Source organism: Hydra viridissima, unplaced genomic scaffold (genome assembly GCF_058129835.1).
Source record: "Hydra viridissima isolate aposymbiotic clone 2 unplaced genomic scaffold, HvirCarnegie_v1 scaffold_6, whole genome shotgun sequence".
In the NCBI taxonomy this organism is placed as follows: domain Eukaryota; kingdom Metazoa; phylum Cnidaria; class Hydrozoa; order Anthoathecata; family Hydridae; genus Hydra; species Hydra viridissima.
Genome location: NW_028324305.1, coordinates 2,790,590 through 2,814,567, shown reverse-complemented (window position 1 = coordinate 2,814,567; position 23,978 = coordinate 2,790,590). Strand labels below are relative to the sequence as shown.

Here is a 23,978-nt window from a genome sequence, read left to right as displayed (position 1 = left end):
ATTATTTTTTAAAGATAATTATTCAGCTTTGAGTAACTATGTGTGACCAAAGACTTATTTTTTTATTTCCATAACCTAGAAAGTGCAGAGCGGAATTTGAGAGCACATATATAATAATATATTTCATTTAATTTGCCTAATTTCATCTGATTGCTATATTTCTTCCAAATTGTGTTATATTTACTTCTACTTAATACAAAAAGAAAATACTTTCACTGATAATCTCTAACTAACATTCGTTTGTTTTTTCTTTTCTTGTACTAACAACAGAATATTTCCTAAACAACCTACGCAATTACTAATTAGTAGATTTTTTGAACATTATCATTTAGTATTATTGCAACAAGCAGTGATTGCACTCATTTGCTATCACAGAATATGTTAAGAAAATTTTTTCTATAAAAAACTTAAAATTGTTTGAGAAATTACTTTTTAACACATTTTTATCATTTCAATCGTACTTTATTTGTATATTTACAAGCAGCTGTCTTTGCTGTTACATTTTAGCTGTTACAAGTTAATTAGAAAATTAAAAGATTTAGAGCTAGTTTTTAGTTTTTAAGATTAATTGTTCGAATTAATAAGTAGAAAGTTGAACCTTATTGGAGTAAATATAACAAAGAAAGAAAAAAGTGTTAACTTTTGATTATCAATAAAAGTATTTTCTTTTTGTATTGATGAAAATTAAATAAAACATACTTAGAAAGGAAAGTAGAGCCAAACCAGGTTTATCAATACATTTAAAATCCTTGATAAAAACCAACACAGTTTCCTTGAAAACTAAAAAATTTGACCGAAATGCTCCTAGAGTGGAGCATTATGTTGCTTTTAGCTTACAAATATAAAGATAAATATTAATCACATACTTGAAAATAGCTGCATATATGCAAATGATAGATGCATGAAAAATATTATTTTGAAAAATATTGGCGATTGGAGTTAAATTCGTCATAAAAAGTAAAACAACGTAACACCGCATAATCGTCCTATGTTTAAATATTCTTTTACGAATTTGAAGTCCTTAGATATATTTTAAACTCATGCATAGTTTATCTATTTTTACTTATCATTTGTAAATTATGAATAAGAATTTTGTTTCCATAATAAAAGGACAACTGAGTTTTACACAAAACAAGCCAACCATTCAATCATCTTCTTCCTTTCATGACTATCTGATCAAAAATCATAATAAACAAGGAAAAGGATACAAAACCCTTCACTTCAATGCAAACAACTCGATGCCAACTGCTTAATGATCTTCTCGCGTCGCTGCGAAGCTCTCAATAATAATTTGAAAGGAGTTGTTAAAATGTTAGACACCATTATGCAAGATCTGTCATTTGATCATGAAACTGCTGAAAAGCAATTATCGAGAAATTTATAGATTTTTCAATAATCTAGATCTATTCAGATCTGCTGGTAATTTCTCAGATGTTATTATTCGCATTTCAGAGTAAAGAACTCAATGTTGAAATAGCACCAATTCTAAACAAACTTTACTCAAAGAAGGTGAAGTTAAGAAGAACAGAAAATAAGTTTAAAAAATACTGAAAGATTTCAAAAGATGCAGAGAGTATTAACAAAATAAATATAACGAGCCAAAACATCGTAAAATGTTAAAGAAAAAAAATGAATACTGGTATATACTGAATCCGCAATCTGACATTTTGGAGTTATAATCCAAAATTTCAATTTTCCTCCTTTTTTTTTTTCAAATAACAGACTTTCAGACTTTATCAGACTCACAGACTGTCTCGGCAAATCAGAAGCGTCACTTTCAAGGCAAATCAGAAGAGTTATTTTTATTTACCTTTAGAAACTCTGAATGAATCTTATCACAACGAGCTTAGAATATTATACTATTATTATCAGCTTTGGTGTAAAGGTTTGGGATCATTTGACGAGATTGAAGTCTTGCAAAAATTTGTCCATCTTTCAAACCTTCAGGTATTTTACATCAAATATTCTTCAAATATATTCAAATATATTATAAATATATTCTTTAGATATTCTACAAATTGGACTAAAACGACATTTAAAAAAAAGTTAATAAAACTTTTTTGCAAAAGAAATGTGAAGGTGAACCACCAAATAAAATATTGTATTCAATCAAATTTGTATTCTACGATAAGAAAAATGTTATAGGGTGAAAGTTTTGTTTGTTTTGCATCTGTAGAAGAATTTTCTATTAGGGGAATAATAAAATCTGATGAGACTCGTGAACTGCGTTAAGAAAAAGACCGAATTCTCAAACAGAAATTATAAATTTAATCTATAAATATGATAAGGAAATAGCTTAAAAAAGCAAATGAATAAATAAGATACATCTATATACATTTTTCATTTACATATTAGTGAGCTTAGAAATCTTTTTTCTTTGTTGATTAATTTTCAATTTACTGCATTATAATGAGCTTGAGCTTTAAGTTAAAATTCTTAATCAATATTTTCTACGTGCACTTAAATGGTGTTGTTCCTCTCGTTCTCTAAACTGAGGAGGTTAGGAGAATGCATTATTTTTGATCTTATGTTGAGAGATTGAGATATTTTCCGTATTTTTTTGATAGATTTATGTGGGCTCACCACAAGACTGCAAGGCTTATTCAAATAAGTAGATTAATTTTGCTTCTAAATTTCATTATCTTTTCGGCAATCTTTTAGCTTTTTTTTTTTTTGAAAGAGATATTTCAAATAAATTTAAGAACCGTTTTTATAGAGAAGGACAAAAGAGGAGGCCGGGCAATTAACATAAAAAGTAAACCATTTTCAAGTACAGATTCATAAAAAAAATAAATTTGAACATGTCTATCATCCTCAATCATCACTTGATTTACTGATAAAGCCTTATCGAGTTAGGATACCATAGTATACTAGTTCATGAATATTCGAATAATCCGAGTGTTCATAAAGTGTTTTTTCGAAATGGAAGAGAAAATTAATAAACCATAATAAAACACCTCTGACATAAATACACTAATCACCCTTTTTACGTCAGCAAACTATAAGTATGCTAATGCTTTCTAATATTTCCTTGTGTATATCATTAAATATAATAGTCCGACAGTTACTTTTTATAATGATCAACTAAATTTGATGATTGTGTTGTACTTTACTTTGTTTATAACTAATGAGAAGCATAAAAGTTAAATAATTGTTAAGCAATAAAAATTCTTACTTTTACAAATGGTTCGAAAAACAATATTCGAAAGTCGGAATTCTTTGGAATATATATATATTCCCTTCTTTCTTAAAGAATTGGATTTTTCTTAGTAGCTCAAAAGTTGTGATTCTTGTAAGTATACAGTATTTTGAAGTTTTTTCCCCGTTCCCTTGCACCACGCGTTGTCTTCAGTTTTGTATCTTATTATCCACGAGTTCGTGGGACAAATACTTTTTATTGTTGTGTGTAATCCAGAAGCTTTAAAATTTTCATTGATTTTTTTTTTGCAACAAATAAACTTTAACTTTGTATGTTTCTATCCTCAATTAAGTAATAGTTTTTAACATATCATACTTATATTAAGTATTTATAAGTTAAAAAAAAAAAGATTACCCAAACTTGAAGGTCCCACCACGTCCCTGATTAAACTTATAACATTTTTTAAAGAATACATAGTTTTTAAAATCTATATTAAAAGAAGTCCGCTGACTTAAACTTTTCGAATTTTACTTTTTATATATTCAAAAAATAAGTCTTTTAAAATCCTTTTTCTGTATAAGATCTCCATATTTGCACCACCTCACCAATGCTTTGTTATTTGTCACCTATGTTATTTCAAAATTTTTTTTACAAATGATACTATTAATAAGTATTTAGCTAAAATTTTTGCTTACTTTTTAAAATAGCTTAGTAGTATTTAAATATGAGCGTCAAGAATGTTGGTATGTTTGTGAAGAAACTAAGGAGCGCTTAAATAGTCTTATATTTCATCAATTAAGAGCTAACTCAAAGTTAAATTAACAGGAGCTTATCAAAATCTTTAAAAAAAACCCTTGTAAAACCTGTTTCTTCAAATACAATTAGAATCATTTTATTTAGGAAAAGTATTTTAAGCAGCCGTTAGTTATGCTAACGGCCAAAAATTGTGGGCAAAGAGATTTTTAGTGATGAAAAAAAAACCTTTTTAGCTTAATATAACTGCTACGTCATCAATGTTTAACTATTACAACTTTAATACAAATCTTTTGCAAACTCCGCGAAACTATTTTTCTTAATATTCTTGATTTAATGAATAATAATAACATGTGTAATTTACAGAACGTTTTTCCCTGATTTTAAAATTACTGATATTTATATTTATAAATAGAATTTTACTTTAAGAGTAAAATATATATCTAAATGAAAATTAAAATGGTTTATCTATATGTAAATTTAAAATACCTTAAATATAAATGTTTTTTTTTACTTTACTTACAAAAACTTTTGTTTAAAACCATAGTAGATATAATTCGAACTTTTTGATGATGATACGTCACTGGTACCTTCTTTAAAAACAACGACACGTCAGTGAAATATAGTTATAATAATAATTAGTATAACTGTCTGAAGTAAGAATACTTTTTTGTTTGGATTCTAACACGATATGCGATTTGATTAGATTTGAATTAATATAGTAATGTAGCAAAACAGTAAGATAATAAGAAAATTTAACTAAAAGGCTAAAAAGTTATTTCTTTCATCGCAAAAAACTAACTATATTCTTATTTAATGGATGATTTGAATATTATATATCAAAGTACTAATGTACAATGTTTTACTTCTAAAAAGATGTTATTGTTTTGCTTGACATTACAGGAAGGTTAATTTTTAGTGTAAAGAAGGGTTTCTTACCAAGTTTTAATGATTTTGGTGTGTGTGTTTTTTTTATCAATCCTATAAAAGTAATAGCAATACTTTTGGAAGACGTGTTCTTTTTGGCTTTTTTTTTGGTCAACTGAATAAAATTGTTGTTATAAACGATAATGTGTGATAAAAGTTTTGCACTTCAATACAAATATTAATGAAGGAATTTTGATAAAAATCTAAGTTCAGCATAGTTCTATTGTTATTGTTGGTAATGGTGTTGTAATTTATTATTATAATTATCATTGTTGTTGTTTTTGTTATTGTTTTTATCATTATTATTACCATTACTACTACTATTATTACTACTACTTGTAGTATTATTGTTATTAATATTATTAACTTGAGCTGCACTTTTAATTTTTAAGACATTACCATGGACCAAATTCAGCAAGCCATAGAACCATGCAAAGAGTTTTGTAAAGATTCCTTTCGTCTGGTAAAAAGATGCACAAAACCTGACAGAAAAGGTAGTTAAGTTGAGCTTTTAATTCTTTGTACAACACATTTTCAGGTTGAATTTTTTTTTTCCTACATCAAGTATTGTACTTTAGAATTCCAAAAAATTGCAATGGCTACAGCTATTGGTTTTGCCATTATGGGATTTATTGGTTTCTTTGTCAAGCTCATTCACATACCAATAAATAACATCATCGTGCAATAGGTTGTGTTTGGTAAATATTTTTCTTTTAACTTTCACTAATTTGAAAATTTTACTTTTTGTGTAATAAAAATGACCTAATACATTGTATAATCATTATTCACCCAAAAGTTGTTATTTTTTAAATTTCTTAGATATTGCATCGTGATTGTAATATGTCATGCTGTTTATGTCTTCGTTTATATTGTTGGAGCTGTTTTTATGTGAATAAATCCTAATGAATTTGTTGGAAAGAAATATATTGAATAATGCTGGCGTAATAGCTAATTATTTTGAGAAACCTTTTCATCCAAACACTTTGTGTTTCTTTAATGTGTTATTATTTTGTTTTAAATAAACCACATTAAAAATGATTAGTAAAGGTAAGAATCAGAAATCAAAAATAGTTTAATCAAGTATAATTATTTTATGAATCCTTATGTTTCCACTGGGCTGCCATTCTTATGATTAGACAATTGTGATATAACACTTTCAACATTCTCGTAAGGTTCTGCTGTGTCTGTCTCTGATTTAAAGGGTGATCTAAAAAGACACTGACATTTTTGATAGAATGCCTGATAACACTAAGAATTAGTTTAATTATTTTGATTTTCCGACTCACCTAGGAATATCTGCTAATGGTGTTTGCAAATTTCCTTTATAAATGTGTCCGTCACGACCAAGGACGTCAATCGGTTCTTCCTGCTGTAACATCGGCTGTTTGCTTGGATTTCTTTTGTGTTGCTCAATTAAAGTATGCGCCCCTCCGCACGCACGATTTGTTTGAAAAGAAAGTTCCTCTAAATCTTTAACACCGCTATATTTAAATAAAAAGAAAATTAGTTATATCTTTGCATTCTATAAACTTTTTCAATGCACTTTCTCTTGAAGAAATTAGGGGTTGTCAAGCTTTTTCTATACTCATCTCTTAAAGATAAGTAGAAAATGATGCAACCGTTCTTCAAAAGTATATATGATGGATAAAAATTCTATCCTATAATATCAAAGTATTCTTTGTAACTACAGAATATAGACCATTATCCTGTATTTTGTGAGGTTAGCAAAAAGAATTGTTTGGGTAAATTTCTTAATGTTGTAACTTGCACTTACAAACTCAAAAATGAAAAGTAAAAATCTACAAGTATCATACTAAGCTATTCTTAAAAGTTTTTTGAAAGAATACTTCAGTATAAAACTAGAAGTTCAACTCAAACTATTAATTACAGAGGGTTTGCTTAAATTTTTTATTCGTGTATATTTCCTATACCTCCACATTCAGAAGGTGTTTAGGTGCGATAATTCTTTAGTACGAAACTTATTCTAATACTAAATCCTATGGGGCCACTGAACGCCATCACACTAAATTGCGCTTTTTTATACAAATGGCTCGGTTAACACAGAAATGTAGACTAACTGAAATTTTTCTATAAAATATCATTGTATTTACTGGTTCACAATTTCTTAGTTTCGTTTCGTTTTTTAATATTCCGTTAATTCAGTACAGAAGCCTATAAATACAGGTCTGTTTCAATTCCATAAAAAAAATTTTCTCAATCCTTGCGTAAAAATATCGCTGTAATAGCAAGAGAATGTGCTAAAACTTTTAAAAGCCTAATTTACGTGGAAATTTTTCTCTATGAAACAATTCTAGTTAGACACTAAAGTAAAAAAAAAAAAAAAAAAAAACCATTTGCATGAGCCTTAAAAACACTGTTAGTCAAAGTGTATTCTACTGTTTTCTGTGTTAAGTAGTTATGCACTGGATAAAGCTTTTTCCATTTGCCATTTAACCGGATATCATGAGCCTAATCCGGTGCATCATTAGGAGGTATACCTATTAATAACTCTAATGGAATTGTGTTTATCCTGAAATTTCACGCCTTATTTAGCCATAAAATGTAAGAAATGATTTGACGTTTTTTTAAATTTCTGCAAGAAGTGCGTGCATCTGTGTGTGCGTGCGTGTATGGAATGTGTGTGTCGAGCGTTTCTTATTGAAACAAAACACTGTAAAACTCGGGATTAATGTTTTAAACGGAAGTTAAAGCACGCGAGACTAGTTTAGGTTATATGTGATAAAAGAGTTTGCCGTAGCTTAGACTCACCATAGCTGTAAGAGTTCTTTTTGCAGCTTACTTCTTTCTTTTGATATTTCTATCCTCCCACTGTTTCCATATACACTGTTCTGTTGATTATGTCGAATGGTTTGCAGCTCAAACGGTGTTACGGGTCTAAAAGCTTTCTTAACAGGAAGGGGGTCGTAGTATGGTAATGTTAAACCTTAAAACCAATTAAAATCACTGTTCCACTATTGTCTAAAAAAAATAAGTGAAATTTATTAACTAGTGATTAAAATTCGGACATTCAATATACCTGGGTGAATATTTTGTAAGGCAACCGGTCGATCACATGAGATACAGTTACAATTCTTCATCAACTGCTTCCTACTTCCAGCAGCTTCATCTTGTGCTTCCTTAATCTGAAAAATCTTTGGTTTGAAAGAATTGAATCGAAAATCAATGTAATTTCGAAGTTCGTTAAGCTCTTCTTTATTTGTTTTCGTATTAAGAACTTGCTCCAAGTCGTTTATGGTTTTATTTGTAGAAACTTCCTATCACAAAAAACTTATGAGAATCTATGGAAAAAATTATAAGTTTCTTTATACTTTCCTGAAATTTTAAACGTTTTTAAAATGTTACTTACTGTTTCATCTACTTTTTGAACAATACCCTTAAAATTTTGTTCCATTTCCAAAACAAATGCATTAAATTGATTTCGATCGATCTTATTTTCGACAAGTAGAAGATCTGCTTTATGTGCAATCAGACTTTCAATATCAAATTTGTCAATCATTTTTTCCTGAATAAAAAAAAAAAGGTTGAGATGGAACGTAAAACATTAGTTTTAAAAAAATACGAATTATTTTAGTAAAAAAATCCAAGACACGAAAAAAATGCAAGACAGTAATACATTCTATGTACCTTCAAACTCTCGACAAGCTTTTGAATATCAAAAAATTTTGTATTATTATCGCTTGATTTAAGAACAAGGCTGTCAATTTGCTGTTGCAACTTCGAGTATTGCTCTTGCATATCAAAAATTGAACTTCTAATTTTAGTAATAACTGTTTCGTCGATTGGATTTATTTTGGGTTGGAGTTTTAGCAGCTCTGACTGCTTTTTGTTAAAGTTATCTGCCACGTCTTCCAGGTTATGTTCAAGCTGCTGCATATTTTTGAGCATCTTCTTTTGTTGAGCTTCAAATTCCGCTTGTTTTAATGACAAAACGCCCAACTCTCCACTAGTTAAGCTGTGACTTTTTTCCAATGAAGTAGATTGTTTAGACAAATCTGTAAACTTTTCTGTGAATGATTGAAAAGCTCTATTTATCTAAAAATGACCTACTTTTACATAAACGATCCACTTTTACAAAAATAATCCAATTTTATAAAATAGATTCACTTTTATAAAAATGGTCCACTTTTAGAAAAAAGATTCACATATTTAAAAACAGTCCACTTTTATGATTCACTTTTACTAAGATGGTCTGCTTTTATAAAACGTTCTATTTTTTTAAACTTCGTGACTTTTAACCATACTTAAAAAATCAATAAAATACTTACTTCCCTGAGGTCTGTTTTCAAGTCAATAAGCAGCTGCATATCTGGCTTACTTGCTAAACTTGTTTCTAGCTTTTGAATTTTTTCTTTAACTGTAGCAATATTTTCCTCTAAAAAGCCTGCTTTGTTTGAAAACGCGTTTACAATAGAGGTGTTTGAGCTTTTCACGTCCTTCGCATCAAAATTCTGCCGTTCATCCGAATATTCCAATTGTTTTACAGAAACCTTGGTTTTTGGCTCTTTATTTTCATCTTTGTTCATGCTTAATTCATCTTTGGTTATTCTTATTTCATCTTTGTTTATTCTTAATTCCTCTTTAATTTTATTGTTAAAGAGGTCAGAATATTCTTTTATTAGAGCAACAACTTTATCTTCTGTGCAGACACAATTAAGTTCTGCTTTAGTTGGAAAGGCGGATAACTTTTCTTCCATATCCAAAATTTTTTCACCAAGTTGTCTAACACGCTCTGTAATTGTGTTTACAAATTCTTCAGGAGAACTGATTGTACTACTAGACGTAACATCAGTGGGTATGCGTTTTAAATCTTCTGAAGATGAATGAATATTGTTAATAAAGTTCATCGTTTCTTTAACAGCAGTTTCTAAACCCTCTAATCGCTTGTTTAAAATTTGCCACATATCGCTTGTCGGAGTTTCGCTGTCACGCCTTCAAAAAGTTATGGGAAGTAGTTATAATATTACTTCACTTATAGTCGTCATTGATTACAACATGTCTGAATTAATAAATAAAAAAAGATTAAAGCACACCGTTTTAGATTTACTATGCTCTTTTCCTGTTCAGTTAGTTTGATGTGATTGCTTGATGTTTTGGGATTTCGCTCGACATTCGCAATAGACTTTTTAGAAGCAGCGTTTGGAATTTCAAAAGAATTAGACAATAAATTTAAACCACTTGATTCGGCACTCTCTTCATTTTTAACAAGGGTTGAAAGCAAAGGCTCAGGAAGTGCAGGAGAAGTATCTTCATGACTGCTAATTAACTCATTGTTTGGTGGGTCCTTCGGAAGAATGTTGCTTGACAACCTAATACTTGATAACCTGGCAACTTTGTTAATTTGAGATTCATGATTTAAGATTTTTTCAGAAATTCCTAAAATTGACATTCATATGTCAATAACTTTTTTTAAAAACCATGTGGTTCTCTTCGGTTAGCAATTAAAGCCATAAAATGTTTTAAAAGCGCATGGGAAAAATTTATAGAGAAGGTACATAGAAGTGAATTGGGACACCTCATGCAACTACTAATTTTACTGCAAGAATCAAATACTGGAATCAATCACACTTATTAAAGAGAATGTCAAGATCTATAAAGATGGTTTTCAAAATTTTGATTGGGTGAAAAAATGAACAGCTGCATGAGGTGTCTTATTTCTCTCTTATCCCTTTTCTGCCTATCATCCCCTAAAATTCTTTTCCCAACTCTGAAAACCAAAAAAAAAATACAGATATATTTAAAAAAACCTAGCATAACTACATTTTTTTTTAGAAATTTGTGTTTTTTTTTAAATTTGTTTTAAAATACATCCATACATTCATACATACACACTCATACATTTACTGGATTATGATTTGTTTATGCATATGTTGTAAACTCTTGGGTCTTAAAAAAAAAGTATTGGAATTATTGATAAAAATTTAACTGATACTTAGGTAAAATCCAGAATACGTTAGAAAAACTTGCCTAAATGTTTTAATATTTGCAAGATGACTTCGTATAGATAGTTAAAATTTACAGCGCCTATTTCTGGTGTTCCTAAAGCTAAGCTAAGTAAGCTTTCCAACGTAGTGTCAGCTATTTCTTTCATCATTTTACAACCAAAGCATCTGAATTTGTCAAATGTATTTGAAACAAATGCACGTCGTTAATAACTAAGAAGCTAAAATATTAAAAAAACTGACGGAAATACAAGTAACTGACATAATTACGTAACAATGGTTTCTTTTTTATTTCTTCTTGTTTCTTTTTACAGTTTTCTTTGCAATTTCTTTGATGAATTACCTAACTAATATTTAAAGGGGTGCTTAAAGGTTTAAAAAAACTTATAGTTTTGTTGAAATCCTTTTAAAGTATATCATAAGTATTTAAATAAATGTAAAACTAGAAAAAGAAAAAAATGATTGTGAATTGTACCTTTTTGTTGTTTTTTTTAACTTCTTAGACATTAATTGATTTGAGCACGCGATCACAGAGGTCTCCTCTTTTTTTTTTTTTTTTTTTTTTTGAAATATGGCTACTAGGAATTGACTTTATTTCCATGTAAATATCCATGTAAAAATCATTTTTATTACTGTTTTGTTCAAAAACCGGCTAAATTCAACTCCGTAGCTCAATAAAATACAATGTAGGAAGTCTTTGTTTCAGTATTCTCTGTTTTAAGTTTTCATTTGAGTCGAGTCTTACCTTCTGATGGCTTTTATAAATGGTAACTTTCACTCTTCATTAAATTTTAACACATGTGTTTCTTAAGGGATATTTCTTGCGAAAAATTTTAAAGATTGTGCCAAACTTTTTCAGTCTAAGTTGGTTGCAATAAATTATGGTGTTTTTATAGGTAGATTAAAAATTTTTCGAAAAAAAAGCAATTTGCTTTTAACAAAATATAAAGAGTTTCTGAACACAACTACACTTCCAACCCCCCCCCCCCCCATCCCTTCCCCTATTTTTATGATTGATTATGATAGAGAATTTCATGCTGATTAAGAATCGTACAAAAATAGGTCTCAAAATCAATGTAAAGTGCTCTAATCTGAAGTTGAGAAAGTACACGAATGTACAATAAATCGCTAATATTCTTCTCCATCTTGAGTAAACTAACTCTGCGATTGATTTTGTTCTCAAAAGCAAAATATTGCCACCGTGATTTTTATTAAGGGTCTACATATCGTTTTTCATTTCCATATCGTTATCATACCGATATGATATCGGGAAAAAAAGTGTTATTGGAATGATTACGACGTAATATCGTTATAAAAATTTTAACCGGTATTGCAGTTAGTTTAAATCTCGGTGTATACCGGAACTCTCGTCATTCCTCGTCATGATTTTTTTTCCCAATATATCGGAATGATAGCGATATGGAAATGAAACGATACGCAGACCCTTAGTTTTTACATAACAAAAACTTTTAGTGGACGAGAAAGTTCTTAGTTTTAGAGTGAAAGAAAATTCTTTGTCGAAGAGTGTATCCAGACCAATGATATATATTTACTAGATATCTAATTTGCGCTTCCGCAGTGAAGCAAATTTTTTGCCAGCCTGAAATTTTTGCCAGCCTGAAATGACGCAATTATACTTAAAAGCTTAAACAAAAATGAATTATTGTCAGTTTAAATAAAAACGCAAATCTGTCTCGTAAGTTCTTAAAGCTTTTAAAGTAAAAGTTTATAAATATTTATAAATATACATATACAAGGTCTGGAAAAAATGATAGGAAAACCAACCTAAAAATATATAAAATTTCTAAATGTCTATATAATCTTCAAATTTTAGGAATTCTTTATGACTTATTAGTAATTTTTCATATACTTACTTTATCATGTTATTCTAAAATCTTTGTTAATTCTCAGATATCATCAAGTAAGAAATTACCAAAATGAGGGCTTTTTAGAACGGTATTGTCAGGAGAGAATAAATGATTGGTGCTTGTATAACAGGCACTAGTATTACAGAAGCAGTAGAATGGCTTGGAGTTTCAGAAAGTACTCAAGAGTACTGTCTGGATTTGAACAAGAGGGAAATCATCTTTTAAGCAAAATTCTGGAAGAAAGACAAGTCTTCTCAGGAAGGGATTGTTAGACACTAACATGTACTGTGAAACAAAATTATCGAACTATAGCTCATGAAATTTTAGCAGAACTTAGTAACCATCTAAGAAATCCAGTGTCTACCAAAACTGTTTTCAGTTGCAACAAGAAGACTGTTCTTTTAAAGACAAATGTTCCAAAGCGTCTGAAGTGGTGTAAAAAGCCTCAAAACTGGAGCAATTGAAGAATGTCACTTTCTTTGATGAATTGTCCTTTACCTTATTTTCTACCGCCATCTTATAGTCTTGGTACTGTTTCTAAAGAGAAAGACGATTTTTTCAAAATGATAATGCTCCAGTTCATACTGCTAGGAACATTCTGGGGATAATTTCATAATCTCAATATAATAGAACATGTGTATTTTAGAAAAAGAAAGTAAGAAGTCAATTTCCATTATGATTGTCACTAAATGAGCTGTTTTATTGGAAGAATAGACAAAAGTTCCTTTGGAAACAATTCAAAACTTGTACAAAAGCATACTGAGAAGATTTAAAGCTGTAATTGCTAACAATGATGGGCTAGCACCCTATTTAAATTAAATAATTTCGGTGTGTATATGTATTTTACAAATTAAAAGACTACCAACAAAAAGTTTGAGGCAGGGTATTCAAATTGTACAAATAAATTTATAACTATAATGTTAAGTTAACATTTATTCGAAAAATTTTTTTGCATTTTATAGATATTTTTTACAATCTAATTTAAAATATCAAAAAAAAAAAAAAAAAAAAAAGGAAATATGATTGTTCAAATCTTTGAATCTACTTTATGTTATAGCATTACAGATTTTTGTATTCTTTATATTAGTTTTTGCAATTTTTGCAAAGGTATATTATTCTATTTTTCTTGTAATATTCTTAAAAGGTATAATATTCTATTTTTCAGATGCTTTTTGGAGAACCATCCATACTCTTCTACCAAATTCTTCTCATAATAATTCATTGGGATTAAAATCAGGGGGATTGAGGTGAAAATTCCATTTATTTAAATAAAGTTTAATTATCTTCCAAATAATTTTTGATGATCTTTCTAGAATATTTTAACAAAGATATATAGATATTACATCAAAACTGTTGTTTTTTAATTGTGTTCTTGCTTTAAGTCAAAATTTGCAACCTAACTCAAATGTTTCGTTGGTAGTATGTACATGTATGTATGTCATTACTTTTGACTTTTCACTGAAAATAAATGAAATTTTCAATAGTTGTTCATATAATGTGATTACATTCTATAAATTACTCAAAAACATGATAACTTGTAACAGAAAGAAGAAATTCAAACTTTATTGAAAACATAATCATGTAAAAGTTTATAAAAAAATGAAAAAATTCTAAAAAGAGATACTATTTCTAATTCCTCCATAATTTTTCATCACTTTGTTGTAGTCAAGCAATATTAAAATCTAGAGGCTATCCAACAAAATACACATTTGTATTTTGTTGGATAGCCTCTAGATTTTAATATTGCTTGACAACAACAAAGTATAGAGTCAACTAAGTTGATCAGAACATATATAGGGATATTTACCCACCAATTCGAAAGCACCTGGAATAAATCATTTTTATTGGTTGGTTTTTCGCCTTTCAATTGACGATCGAAATATTCTTAAAGACATTCTGTTGGATTTAAATCTGGGTTTTGAAAAGGCCAATTCAAAGTAGGAATTTTTTCAAATTAAAAAAACTTTTGATAGAATTTGTATGGTGCATTAGATTGCTGTCTTTCTGAAAAGTCCAACCACGAGACATTCCATATGGCAGCATAACATTCTTGATTATATCTAAATGTACATTCTGATCCATTATGCCTTTAATGTGTAAAGTGGACAAATAGAATCATGACTGAAAGATCTTCAAACCATTATATTGTAACCACCATGTTTAACTGTTGGCATTTGAAACTTAGAAGCAAATCTTTCATCTTTCAGATGTCTCATGTACTTGATACCATTGCTATCAAACCTACAAGATGTTTATTTATCACTGAATAAGACTTTTGCCCATACTTTTGAAGTCCAATTCAAATGATCTTTTGTAAATTTCATTTGGGCTGAGCAATTATTTAACAATATCAATGGTTTCTTGACAGGACAATGACCAAACAAGCTATGCTGACGCAGGCAGCATTTTGTAATATCTACGCTGCACTTGACAACATAATTCTTGCTTAGAATGCTATTTAATTCAAGAACACTTCTGCAGGGATCTTGTTTTGATTTTCTTACCAATGATCTGTCTTGATGTTCTGTAATATCTTTGGCCTGCCTGGACGATGCTTGTTTTCAAGTGTCTTTTAGTGTCTATATCTCTTACTAAGTACGCTAATTGTTGATTTAGCATCAAAAAGCTCAAAAATTTGCTTATAAGGAAAGTTCTTGTCTACAGCACATATTATTAAATTCTTCTTTTATCTTGACGATTACTTGGATTTTTCCATTATTTTTTTAATTCAATTTAAGTTAAATACTATATCCAGTAAATTAATTTTAATATACATTTTTCTTAATGAAATTTTGAATCTCTTAATGAGGCATGGAATTGTTTATAAACTTTTGCACAGTTATGTTTTCAATAAAATTTGAATTTCTTCCTACCATTGTAAGTTATCATTTTTTTAAATAAATCATATTATATAATCACATTATAGGATCAATTGTTAAAAATTTCATTCCTTTTCAGTCAAAAGTTAAAAAGTTATGACAAAAAAACTCAAAAAATTTAGCTGTTTATAAACTTTTGCATGCTGCTGTATATATATGCATATATGTGTGTATACATACATGCATATACATACATACATACATACATACATACATACATACATACATACATACATACATACATACATACATACATACATACATACATACATACATACATACAAACATACCAGTGTTTGGAAAGTTCCTTTTTAAAAGGATCTCATTTTGTTCCATGTTCATTTTGTAAAATAAGAACGCGCTCCAGTTCCTTGTTCTATATTTAGAAAAGGAACTTTTTCTACGTTCCATAAAAAATAGAAATCATTCTTACTTTGTTCCTTTTTTTAAACTTTTTTTTACATTGTAAATGATATTACTTATAGCACATTTATGACAAAATGAGAGTAGATCTATTGTTTCGCTAAGTGAGCAAAGCTTTTTTAACGTGTTTTATTTAATCATTACTTTTAAAACTTTGAAAAATATTTCTGGTGTCCTGCCGGCCTGGTCCGCCTCATCATGTACTTTATACACATGTAATTAACATAATAATTTCAGCTTGGAAGTATGAACATTATAAATGTTATTGGAAAGTAAAAATTTAGAAAGTAGGTAAAAAGTATGAAGACAAAGAAAATTTTAGACATCAACTTTATTTTGTTTCAATATAACTCATTTTTCAAATAGAGAGTCATCCAATGTATGCATCTTTTCAGTCATCACATTAGAACCTGTCAAAAATAGCCAATCAACCTGAGCACTCGACAGAAAAGGTGTGTTAAGTTCTAAAAAAACTTTTAATACTGCTGGGTATAATAATAACACAGTAAACTCTTTTGACTGTGATTTTAAATATAACTCCAACTCCTCAATACCAGAGCTTGTAATTAAGTTGCTTTCCACTTTTAAACAGAAAAAGTCTTTTTTAGATGAACCTGTTGCTATATGTGAAGAGGATTCGATTTCACAAGCTGCAGAACTAAGATCCACATTTTCAAACAAAGGTTTTAACCAGGCTTCTGCTGTGAAATGTTTGACACCGTCAAGCCATAATAATTTAAAATGCGGTATTAAACAAGATGCTAATATTAGTTCATTTTTTTTCCCAAATAGTACTAATTCGAGTTTTAACTGAATTTCTTACTGTGTTGACAAATGCACCACAAAAGTTCATGTTTTTCTGTTGCAAAATAATCAACTTTTTATCCAAAGCATAAAGTGTTGGTAACAAATACCCCATGAAAATTGATTCTTCTCCTTGTAAAAAATCTAAAAATTGGGCAAGAAGAGTCATTACTTCACAGTATTCATGAATTAATTGAATTTCTTAATTTGTGAATGTTTGTATTTCTCAAAAATCCATTATATTGTTCACTTTGTTATGTCCATTTTTAATTTGTAATAGGCTATCATAGGTACAGTTCCATCTTGTTTTGTTTGGCGTTTTTATATAAACTTCTAATGTATTGTGAATTTTTTCAGCAACTCTATTTGATATATTTTGTTTACTCCATAATGATGAACACTTGCCCATTGCTTTCCTATAAATTTTCTTAAAATTAGTTTCTGAAGTCTGTACCATTTTATCAACATCAATTTTTGCTATTAAGTTTAACGCATGACTAGCACATCTAAAATATTGTGGTAACTGAACAAATAAGTCTTCTTGTTCATGGCTACTTTTGTCCAAAATTTCATACAAATTTACATTATCATTGCATAAATTTTCATTGTCATTATCTTTATCATCATCATCATCGCTATCTTCCTCATTCTCTGAATTTTTTGAAATTGGATATGATTTAAAAGCTTTTACAAAATTCGAACCTCTGTCTGTTGTTCTAGCAACTATCTTGTTTTGTATTTTATAGGTTGTATGAATCTTATACAAAACTGTAGCAAAAACAGTATATGTTTGTCTTCCTTTTATGCAACTACATGCTAAAGATACTGAATGTCGCTAAAGAGTCTTTTGATCTATCCAATGGCATGTCACCCCAATATAACCTCTTTTACCTTTACTCCAACAGTCAGCTGTGGTTGCAACATACATAACATCTCCAATGTTGAAGTAATATTTTCAATCATTGATAAATACAGATTATTAGTACGTAGTTTTAAATCTTTACTACAAATAATCTTCAGGTCTTTAGGAAGGCCTAACTTCACCAAATTTACAAATGATGGTTTATCAGCTATAGTTAAAGGTTGTGTTTGACTAACAATAAAATTTACAACAAATTGATCTAAACTTTTTTGATTTAATTTAAAATGCTCATTTCCTTTATTGGTTCCATATTTCTCCAAAGTAGTTATTTTTGAATTAATCAAATAATTTCTCTAAATTATCTGATTAATTCAAAAATAACTACGTGTGACCAACTGAATCTGAACTAGTTTGTGATATTATCCAAATACAAATCATTTTGTTTTTGAACTTTAAAAACAACTATAAAAAAAAGCAAAGTTATAAATATTTGAGGAACTATTACTTTTTGTTCACGTTCCTTCAAAAAAAGAATTTGTTCTCTTTCCTCGTTCCGTTATTTGTCCACTGATTTTTATCAAGATTTTACATTTACAATTGCATTCTGTTTCCTGGGCATTCAAAAAAATCCTGTCCTCTTTAATTTTTATTATACCATTTTATTATACCATTATAGTATTGACATGTGTGATCTCAAAGAGCGATGATGTAAAGATAATAAAGTCAGTTTTCTTTGCTTCTCCCGCTTTTTTAAGGTTTTTAACAACTTCTTTATACTTGTTAATATGTGCTTTCAACTTTTTTACTCATATAATTTAAATGTGTTTTATTAGGAAGTCAGTATAATAAGTTAGTTCAAATTATAATTGTTGCATGTTGACAATCTTGTATAAACTATACAATATCATATTCAATGAAATTTTAAGGTCAATAAAATGACATTCTATGATCTTCAAAATTTTTTAGGGTAGTTTTGAGGTCAAATAGAATACAGTGCCTTCAAAAATCAGACAAAGTGTTTGTCTATATATATATATATATATATATATATATATACATTTTGTATATATATATATATATATATATATATATGTGCATGCATGTATATTTATGGGTTTTCTAGAAAAAGTAGCAAAGATAAATGAAGCCTCCAATCAGCACTTGGAAGGAGTTTTTATGCAAGTTGGCAGATGAATTAACTAAAGAAAATGTGAAGAAAATAAAGTTTCTTATAGGGGATTGTTTGCCTCGTAGGTTACTTTATTATATTATTTAAGTAGGTTACTTTGTTTAAATGTTTATATATAGAATATAAGTCTATATAAATATATATTTAAATATAATTGATGTATGTAAATAATCTATATTCTTTAGAATTTTAATTTTGAGTTAATTTTCATTCCTATTGTACTTTTTCTCCCTTTTGTTTTGCACTTCATTAATTTTTGAGTATGGTTGTTATAGTAATATGGTTGCTTTTCTTGCTTTTACTTACATGTAAACATGTAAGATGTCAAATTCTCACTAAATTTTTATCTATTTTTTATGGTTATATTCTTTTTATTTCTGACATATTATGTAAAAATCAAGTGTTGTCATTTATGTCTTTTTTTTTTAAGGCGGCATTATTGAGAATCTTGATGCACTTGCTCTACTAGATGAGTTAGACAAACGAAATATAATTTCAGAAAAAGACTTGAGTAGTTTGAACAATCTTCTAACTAAAATTAGTAGAAAAGATCTTGAATCAAAAATAAAAAAATTTCAATCTGAAAATGCAAATTTTGCAACTGATACTGCTGTTGATGCTCAAAGTAATAACTGCTTTCTCTTTTTTTATCATGTTTTTTGAATGGGTTTCCTTATTTTTTACAATTACTAAAAAGTTTTGAATCAGTTCCTGATTAAAGTAAAAGCTTATTTGTTGTTTTTATTTTGGTTATCTGTATATTAAGCTTTGCTGTGTAGGTAATGCAGGTCTCTTCAAAAAAAACATTTCACAATATGAATACTATTCTCCAGATTACAAAAGATCAAGATTTGAAGAACCAGATAAATTTTATTCAATGAATACCCCCACAAGTTCATATCCAGTATATCCAAAGCTACCTTCAGAGATATACACAAACAGCGATGTTTGTGATGTAACTCCCAATTGTGAACTAATTCCATCATACAGTATGAACAGTGTTCCATGCGGAATATGTGTTATATTTAGCAATTATTTTGAAAAAGTGGTAACAACTGAGGACAATACCAGGTTAGAGCAACGTTTGGGAAATGGTGTAGATGAAAGTTTATTAAAAGAGACGTTTGATTGGCTGAACTTTAACGTTATAGTTTACAAAAACAAAAGCGCAAAAGAAATGCTATTTTCATTGAGTCTTGAACTTCAAGCTCGAAAAATCTCTGATTGTTTTGTTTGTGGCATTTTGTCACATGGATTTAGAAATGGAGTTTATGGTAATGATGGTTCCAAACTATCATTTGAAGAATTGTGGTCTACAGTTGAAAAAGCATCAATAGGTCTTCAAGGCAAACCAAAATTGTTTTTTATACAAGCATGTCAAAGTGACAATAAAAATCAACAGGCAGATGTAGTTTCAACCGTTGACCAATATCCTGACTGTTTGACATCTTTAGCAACCACACCAGGTGAACTTCTTTTTAAGTGCATTTTTAAGAGATAAAAGATAACTATTTGTATAATATAAAGTCTATTTCTGATGTTGTTTTTTGCAAGATTAGTTTGTTGGGCACATTCTGCTTACCGATGTTATAATATTTATAGGTAAAATTGCTTGGCGTCATTCAACTGATGGGTCGTGGTATATTCAAGTTCTTTGCAAAATTTTGAAAAATTGTGCTAAGAACAAGCCATTAATAGATATGTTACAGGAACTCAACAAAGAGATGGCAGTGAAAGTGGAATCTTATTTTGAAGGAGAAACTGAAATTGAAGCTAAGCAAATGTCCGCAATTTACAAATGCACACTAAGAAAACAGTTGTTTTTTAAACCTAAAGTCTATTTCAATGAAACTGCCCTATCGAAAATCCATATCGATGAAAGTTAGGTTGCTACTTGTTAAAACCTCTTGGGAAGCAGCTTGTTTTTAAGATAAAACGTACATTTAAACTAAACAACCAGAAAAGAACTTTACATTTGAAAGGTTTAAATGTCATTCATTCAAGAAACATTAAAAAAAAAAGATAACTGATTATATATTCAAAAGTAGAAAAAGCACATTACCGTAACAACCATACTTTAAAAAATTGATATAGCGCAAAACTTAAGGGAGCAAAAGTACAATAGGAATAAAAGTCTACTCAAAATCAAAATTACAAAAGGTTAATAAAATTTATATACATTTATACATTTGAATAAAGTAAACTACAAGGTAAGCAATCCCTTAAAAGAAATATTTTTTCTTCACATTTTTTTAGTTAATAAGAAGTAAGATTCTAAAAAAAAAATAAAAGCTGGTTTATCTCTATAAAAGATACTCTCTATTACAAGTCGTTTTCCCTTCGGCTTTTTTTATTTGTAGAATGGATAATATTCGGTGTTTATTCGGTGTTTATTCGTAAGCATGTTCACTAATTATTCGTTGCATGATGTTGCATAAAAATTATGAATAGGCAAACGTTGATGCTATTTGGTGTATTATTCTTAGAAAAAAATGTTCGACGTTTTATTCCTTAGCATTACAAAAAAAAAAAAAAAAAACGAACAACAGGTACGCTACGATTAAAATATCGACTAAGCATAGATTCATGCTATGTTGCGTTTTTACTCTTAGCTTACATGTCATTCGATGTTCTTGTCTTATAAACTATACTTTGAAATATTATTTGAAAATATCTTGTTTTTTGTCATTATTTTTAACTCGAAGGTTTTTTCTTTTTAATGTTTTTCAACCATTTGTTTGTAAAATAATTTTTTAATTAAAATCATATTTCTGTGTTTCCGTGTAAGTTATTGATTTTTTAAAGTTGTTATTTTTACTTTTTAACGCAAATGAATTCAAATTTTAAATATGTAAAAAAATGTAAGTGTCTACTGACTTAAGATTTCTTCATGTAATCGAATCAAAATTACTAGAAAAATTCTGTTTAACCCTTTCATGCGCTGGGTTGTTTTATAACAACAAATTAAACCAAGCTTCCCCAATGCAAATAGTGCATGATAAGCGATTGAAAACAATATTATTTTATAAAGGACATTTGATTAGGGTGGAAGAAAAAGTCTTCTTTGCTATTTCATAGTACAACTGACATTTTATAGATGATTTTTATGGGTGAAGTCGGTACTGGGAGCAGACAACGAATACTACTTACTTAAAGGGTTTAAGGTGGTACACCCCCATTCTAAAAAATTTCCTTAAAATAATCAATACAAAATTAAAACTACAATACACAAGTTAAAACAAGTATGCTGATTTTTTTTTTTAAATAAGAAATCTCGATTGCTCAACTTTTGCCTCACTTATTCCATACGAATTGCCAAAATATGGGTGTAATTTAAAACAAGATATCTCCAGTTCTATATATCTTTTAACTCTGAAATTTTCACACTATGTTCCTAAAAGGTACGAAGAGGTTATGAACCAAAATCATGCATTAAAGATGCATAAAACATTTTAAAAATAATTTTCTATATATTTAAAAAAATTGTTAACAAAAAAAGCAAGAAAAAAAGATTTTAAACATACTTATACATCATATTTATTTGTAGTTTTGGTTCATTACCTAAGTCAATTAATAACAAAAACACCCTGAAAATTTCAAGTCAGCATATGGTCCCAAACAGAAAATATTGCGTTTTAAAATTTAGGTATTTGGTAAACATGACATTTTGAGAAAAACACAAAAAACAAAATAAAAGTTCGTTATATTAGGAAAAGAAGCACGAGCCCAATTAAAAACCTCCACTATTATATTGTGGGTCCTTTTCGTATTAAATCATATGATTAGTAAGTAGTTTACATTTTTTGTTTTTAAAATGCGTTGCTATGGCGTTGCTACGGACTTCTCAATTTACTATGGCCAAAAAACACATAATTATACACACTTCCTTATTTATTTATTAAAAAAAAAATTAATAATATTGTTCTATGAAAAATTTTGAATTTAAAAAACCAATTTTCAAAAAATTGATTTTTTCTAAAAAATTTCAAAATTAATGGGGATGTACCACCTTAAAATTGTGATCTTGTTGTAAAAAAAAATGTTTTTAACTTAACATAGTACTGTTCTTACTGCTCATTTATATTTTTGTTTATTTCTAACTTTTTTTTTATCTAACAAATGAAATTAATTTGTTGTAAAAACAACAATTTGTTGTTGTAGAAACAGCACTGCACTCCGACGGAGTAAAATCCAATCCATTATTATTGTTTTATGCGTTAAGTTTTTTTAACTAAAATATTTTTTTAACCATTTAATTATTAAAATATGTTTAAAGATATAATTGTATATGATTTTGACGGTAGTGATGCTGATAGTTATAATAATAGTGATCTCGAGGATGCAAATATAGAAAAGGATTTGGCCATGTACATTGATTTTACTTGTTCAGAATCTGAGTGTAGTGTAGATGAAAATTGAAAGTTTGTGGATGAAAATTGTAGATGAAAGTTCTGATGATGAAAGTATCAATAATAAAATAACTTCAGCAAATAAATTTCATAATCATGCACATCGTTGGCCTAAAGTTTCTGTCCAAAAAGAAATCGATACTTTTAATGGTGAGCCTTTTTCAGAAGCACCTTATCCAGAGCTAACACCTTATCAGTACTATAAACAAGTTTTTTGGTTCTGAAATATTTTGCCTAATTGTAAAACAGAAAAATCTGCATAATGCAAATTTGACAGGTAAATCAATATCAGTGACAAACGATGATATAGAAAAATTTATTATCATTTTAGTTTTGATGTCGATAGTTATGCTTTCACATAAGAAATTTTACTGGAGTAATGAAACGTTATTTGCATTTTCCAGATAATAATCATAATGATAAATCAATTCCCTTAAACCACCCTAATTATGACAAATTATTCAAGGTGTGACCTCAAATTCAACTTATTTTAGAAAACATCAAAAATATTCCACAAGAAAAAAGTCATTCAATAGATGAACAAATTATGAAAACAAAAGGAAGATCGTTTCTAAGACAATATCTTCCTAAAAAAGTATGTAAGTATGGGCTAGATGCGAAATTCAGGAATTTTACACGATTTTGAGATTTATTGTGGAAAACGTTCGTTGAAAAGAGATGAACTTCCAGATCTATTAATGGGAGGCCCAGGGCGTAAATAAAATATGACTGTGCACTCAAACCTTTTAACAGTTATCGATATTG

The 23,978-nt window shown here is 28.6% G+C and overlaps 2 protein-coding genes, 1 non-coding gene and 1 pseudogene across 11 annotated transcripts; 2 read left to right on the top strand and 2 right to left on the bottom strand.

The window, feature by feature from the left end:
* Positions 1–4,437: 4,437 nt before the first annotated feature.
* On the top strand, positions 4,438–5,759 carry LOC145190142 (uncharacterized). The gene is made up of 4 exons (XR_016453112.1): positions 4,438–4,548; positions 5,212–5,313; positions 5,398–5,517; positions 5,639–5,759. It is a non-coding gene; the product is annotated as an uncharacterized LOC145190142 (transcript).
* A 128-nt stretch (positions 5,760–5,887) lies between these two features.
* Positions 5,888–11,069, bottom strand: LOC145190141 (glutamine-rich protein 2-like). The gene is made up of 9 exons (XM_090089637.1): positions 10,805–11,069; positions 9,871–10,213; positions 9,106–9,769; positions 8,465–8,872; positions 8,187–8,342; positions 7,857–8,094; positions 7,589–7,763; positions 6,106–6,300; positions 5,888–6,026 (listed from the first exon to the last, which is right to left on the bottom strand). Exons 1-9 carry the CDS (start codon positions 10,929–10,931, stop codon positions 5,921–5,923), a joined length of 2,412 nt encoding a protein of 803 aa, XP_089945763.1. The 5' UTR covers positions 10,932–11,069; the 3' UTR covers positions 5,888–5,920.
* Positions 11,070–12,184: 1,115 nt separating this feature from the next.
* Positions 12,185–21,680, top strand: LOC145190075 (caspase-3-like). 9 transcript variants are annotated; one of them, XM_090089633.1, is made up of 7 exons: positions 12,238–12,475; positions 13,813–13,894; positions 18,292–18,337; positions 18,739–18,865; positions 19,235–19,429; positions 19,584–20,270; positions 20,407–21,680. In XM_090089633.1, exons 4-7 carry the CDS (start codon positions 18,757–18,759, stop codon positions 20,688–20,690), a joined length of 1,275 nt encoding a protein of 424 aa, XP_089945759.1. In that variant the 5' UTR covers positions 12,238–12,475; positions 13,813–13,894; positions 18,292–18,337; positions 18,739–18,756; the 3' UTR covers positions 20,691–21,680. The 9 variants fall into 9 exon arrangements, with proteins under 9 accessions (XP_089945753.1, XP_089945761.1, XP_089945759.1 ...); XM_090089629.1 differs by lacking the exon at positions 18,292–18,337 and adding an exon at positions 17,500–17,699; XM_090089631.1 differs by lacking the exons at positions 12,238–12,475; positions 18,292–18,337 and adding exons at positions 12,583–13,475; positions 17,500–17,699.
* LOC149886625 (uncharacterized) lies at positions 16,407–18,053 on the bottom strand (annotated as a pseudogene).
* Positions 21,681–23,978: the final 2,298 nt, after the last annotated feature.

Coding starts and splice junctions, on each gene's coding strand:
- LOC145190141 (XM_090089637.1), bottom strand. CDS start 10,931: ATGATGAAAGAAATAGCTGACACTACGTTGGAAAGCTTACTTAGCTTA. Junction 9,770..9,870: donor AGCATAGTAAATCTAAAACG/GTGTGCTTTAAT, acceptor AACTTTTTGAAG/GCGTGACAGCGAAACTCCGA. Junction 6,027..6,105: donor CCATTAGCAGATATTCCTAG/GTGAGTCGGAAA, acceptor GTGTCTTTTTAG/ATCACCCTTTAAATCAGAGA.
- LOC145190075 (XM_090089627.1), top strand. CDS start 18,757: ATGAAGCCTCCAATCAGCACTTGGAAGGAGTTTTTATGCAAGTTGGCA. Junction 18,866..19,234: donor TATAGGGGATTGTTTGCCTC/GTAGGTTACTTT, acceptor TTTTTTTTTAAG/GCGGCATTATTGAGAATCTT. Junction 20,271..20,406: donor ATCTTTAGCAACCACACCAG/GTGAACTTCTTT, acceptor TAATATTTATAG/GTAAAATTGCTTGGCGTCAT.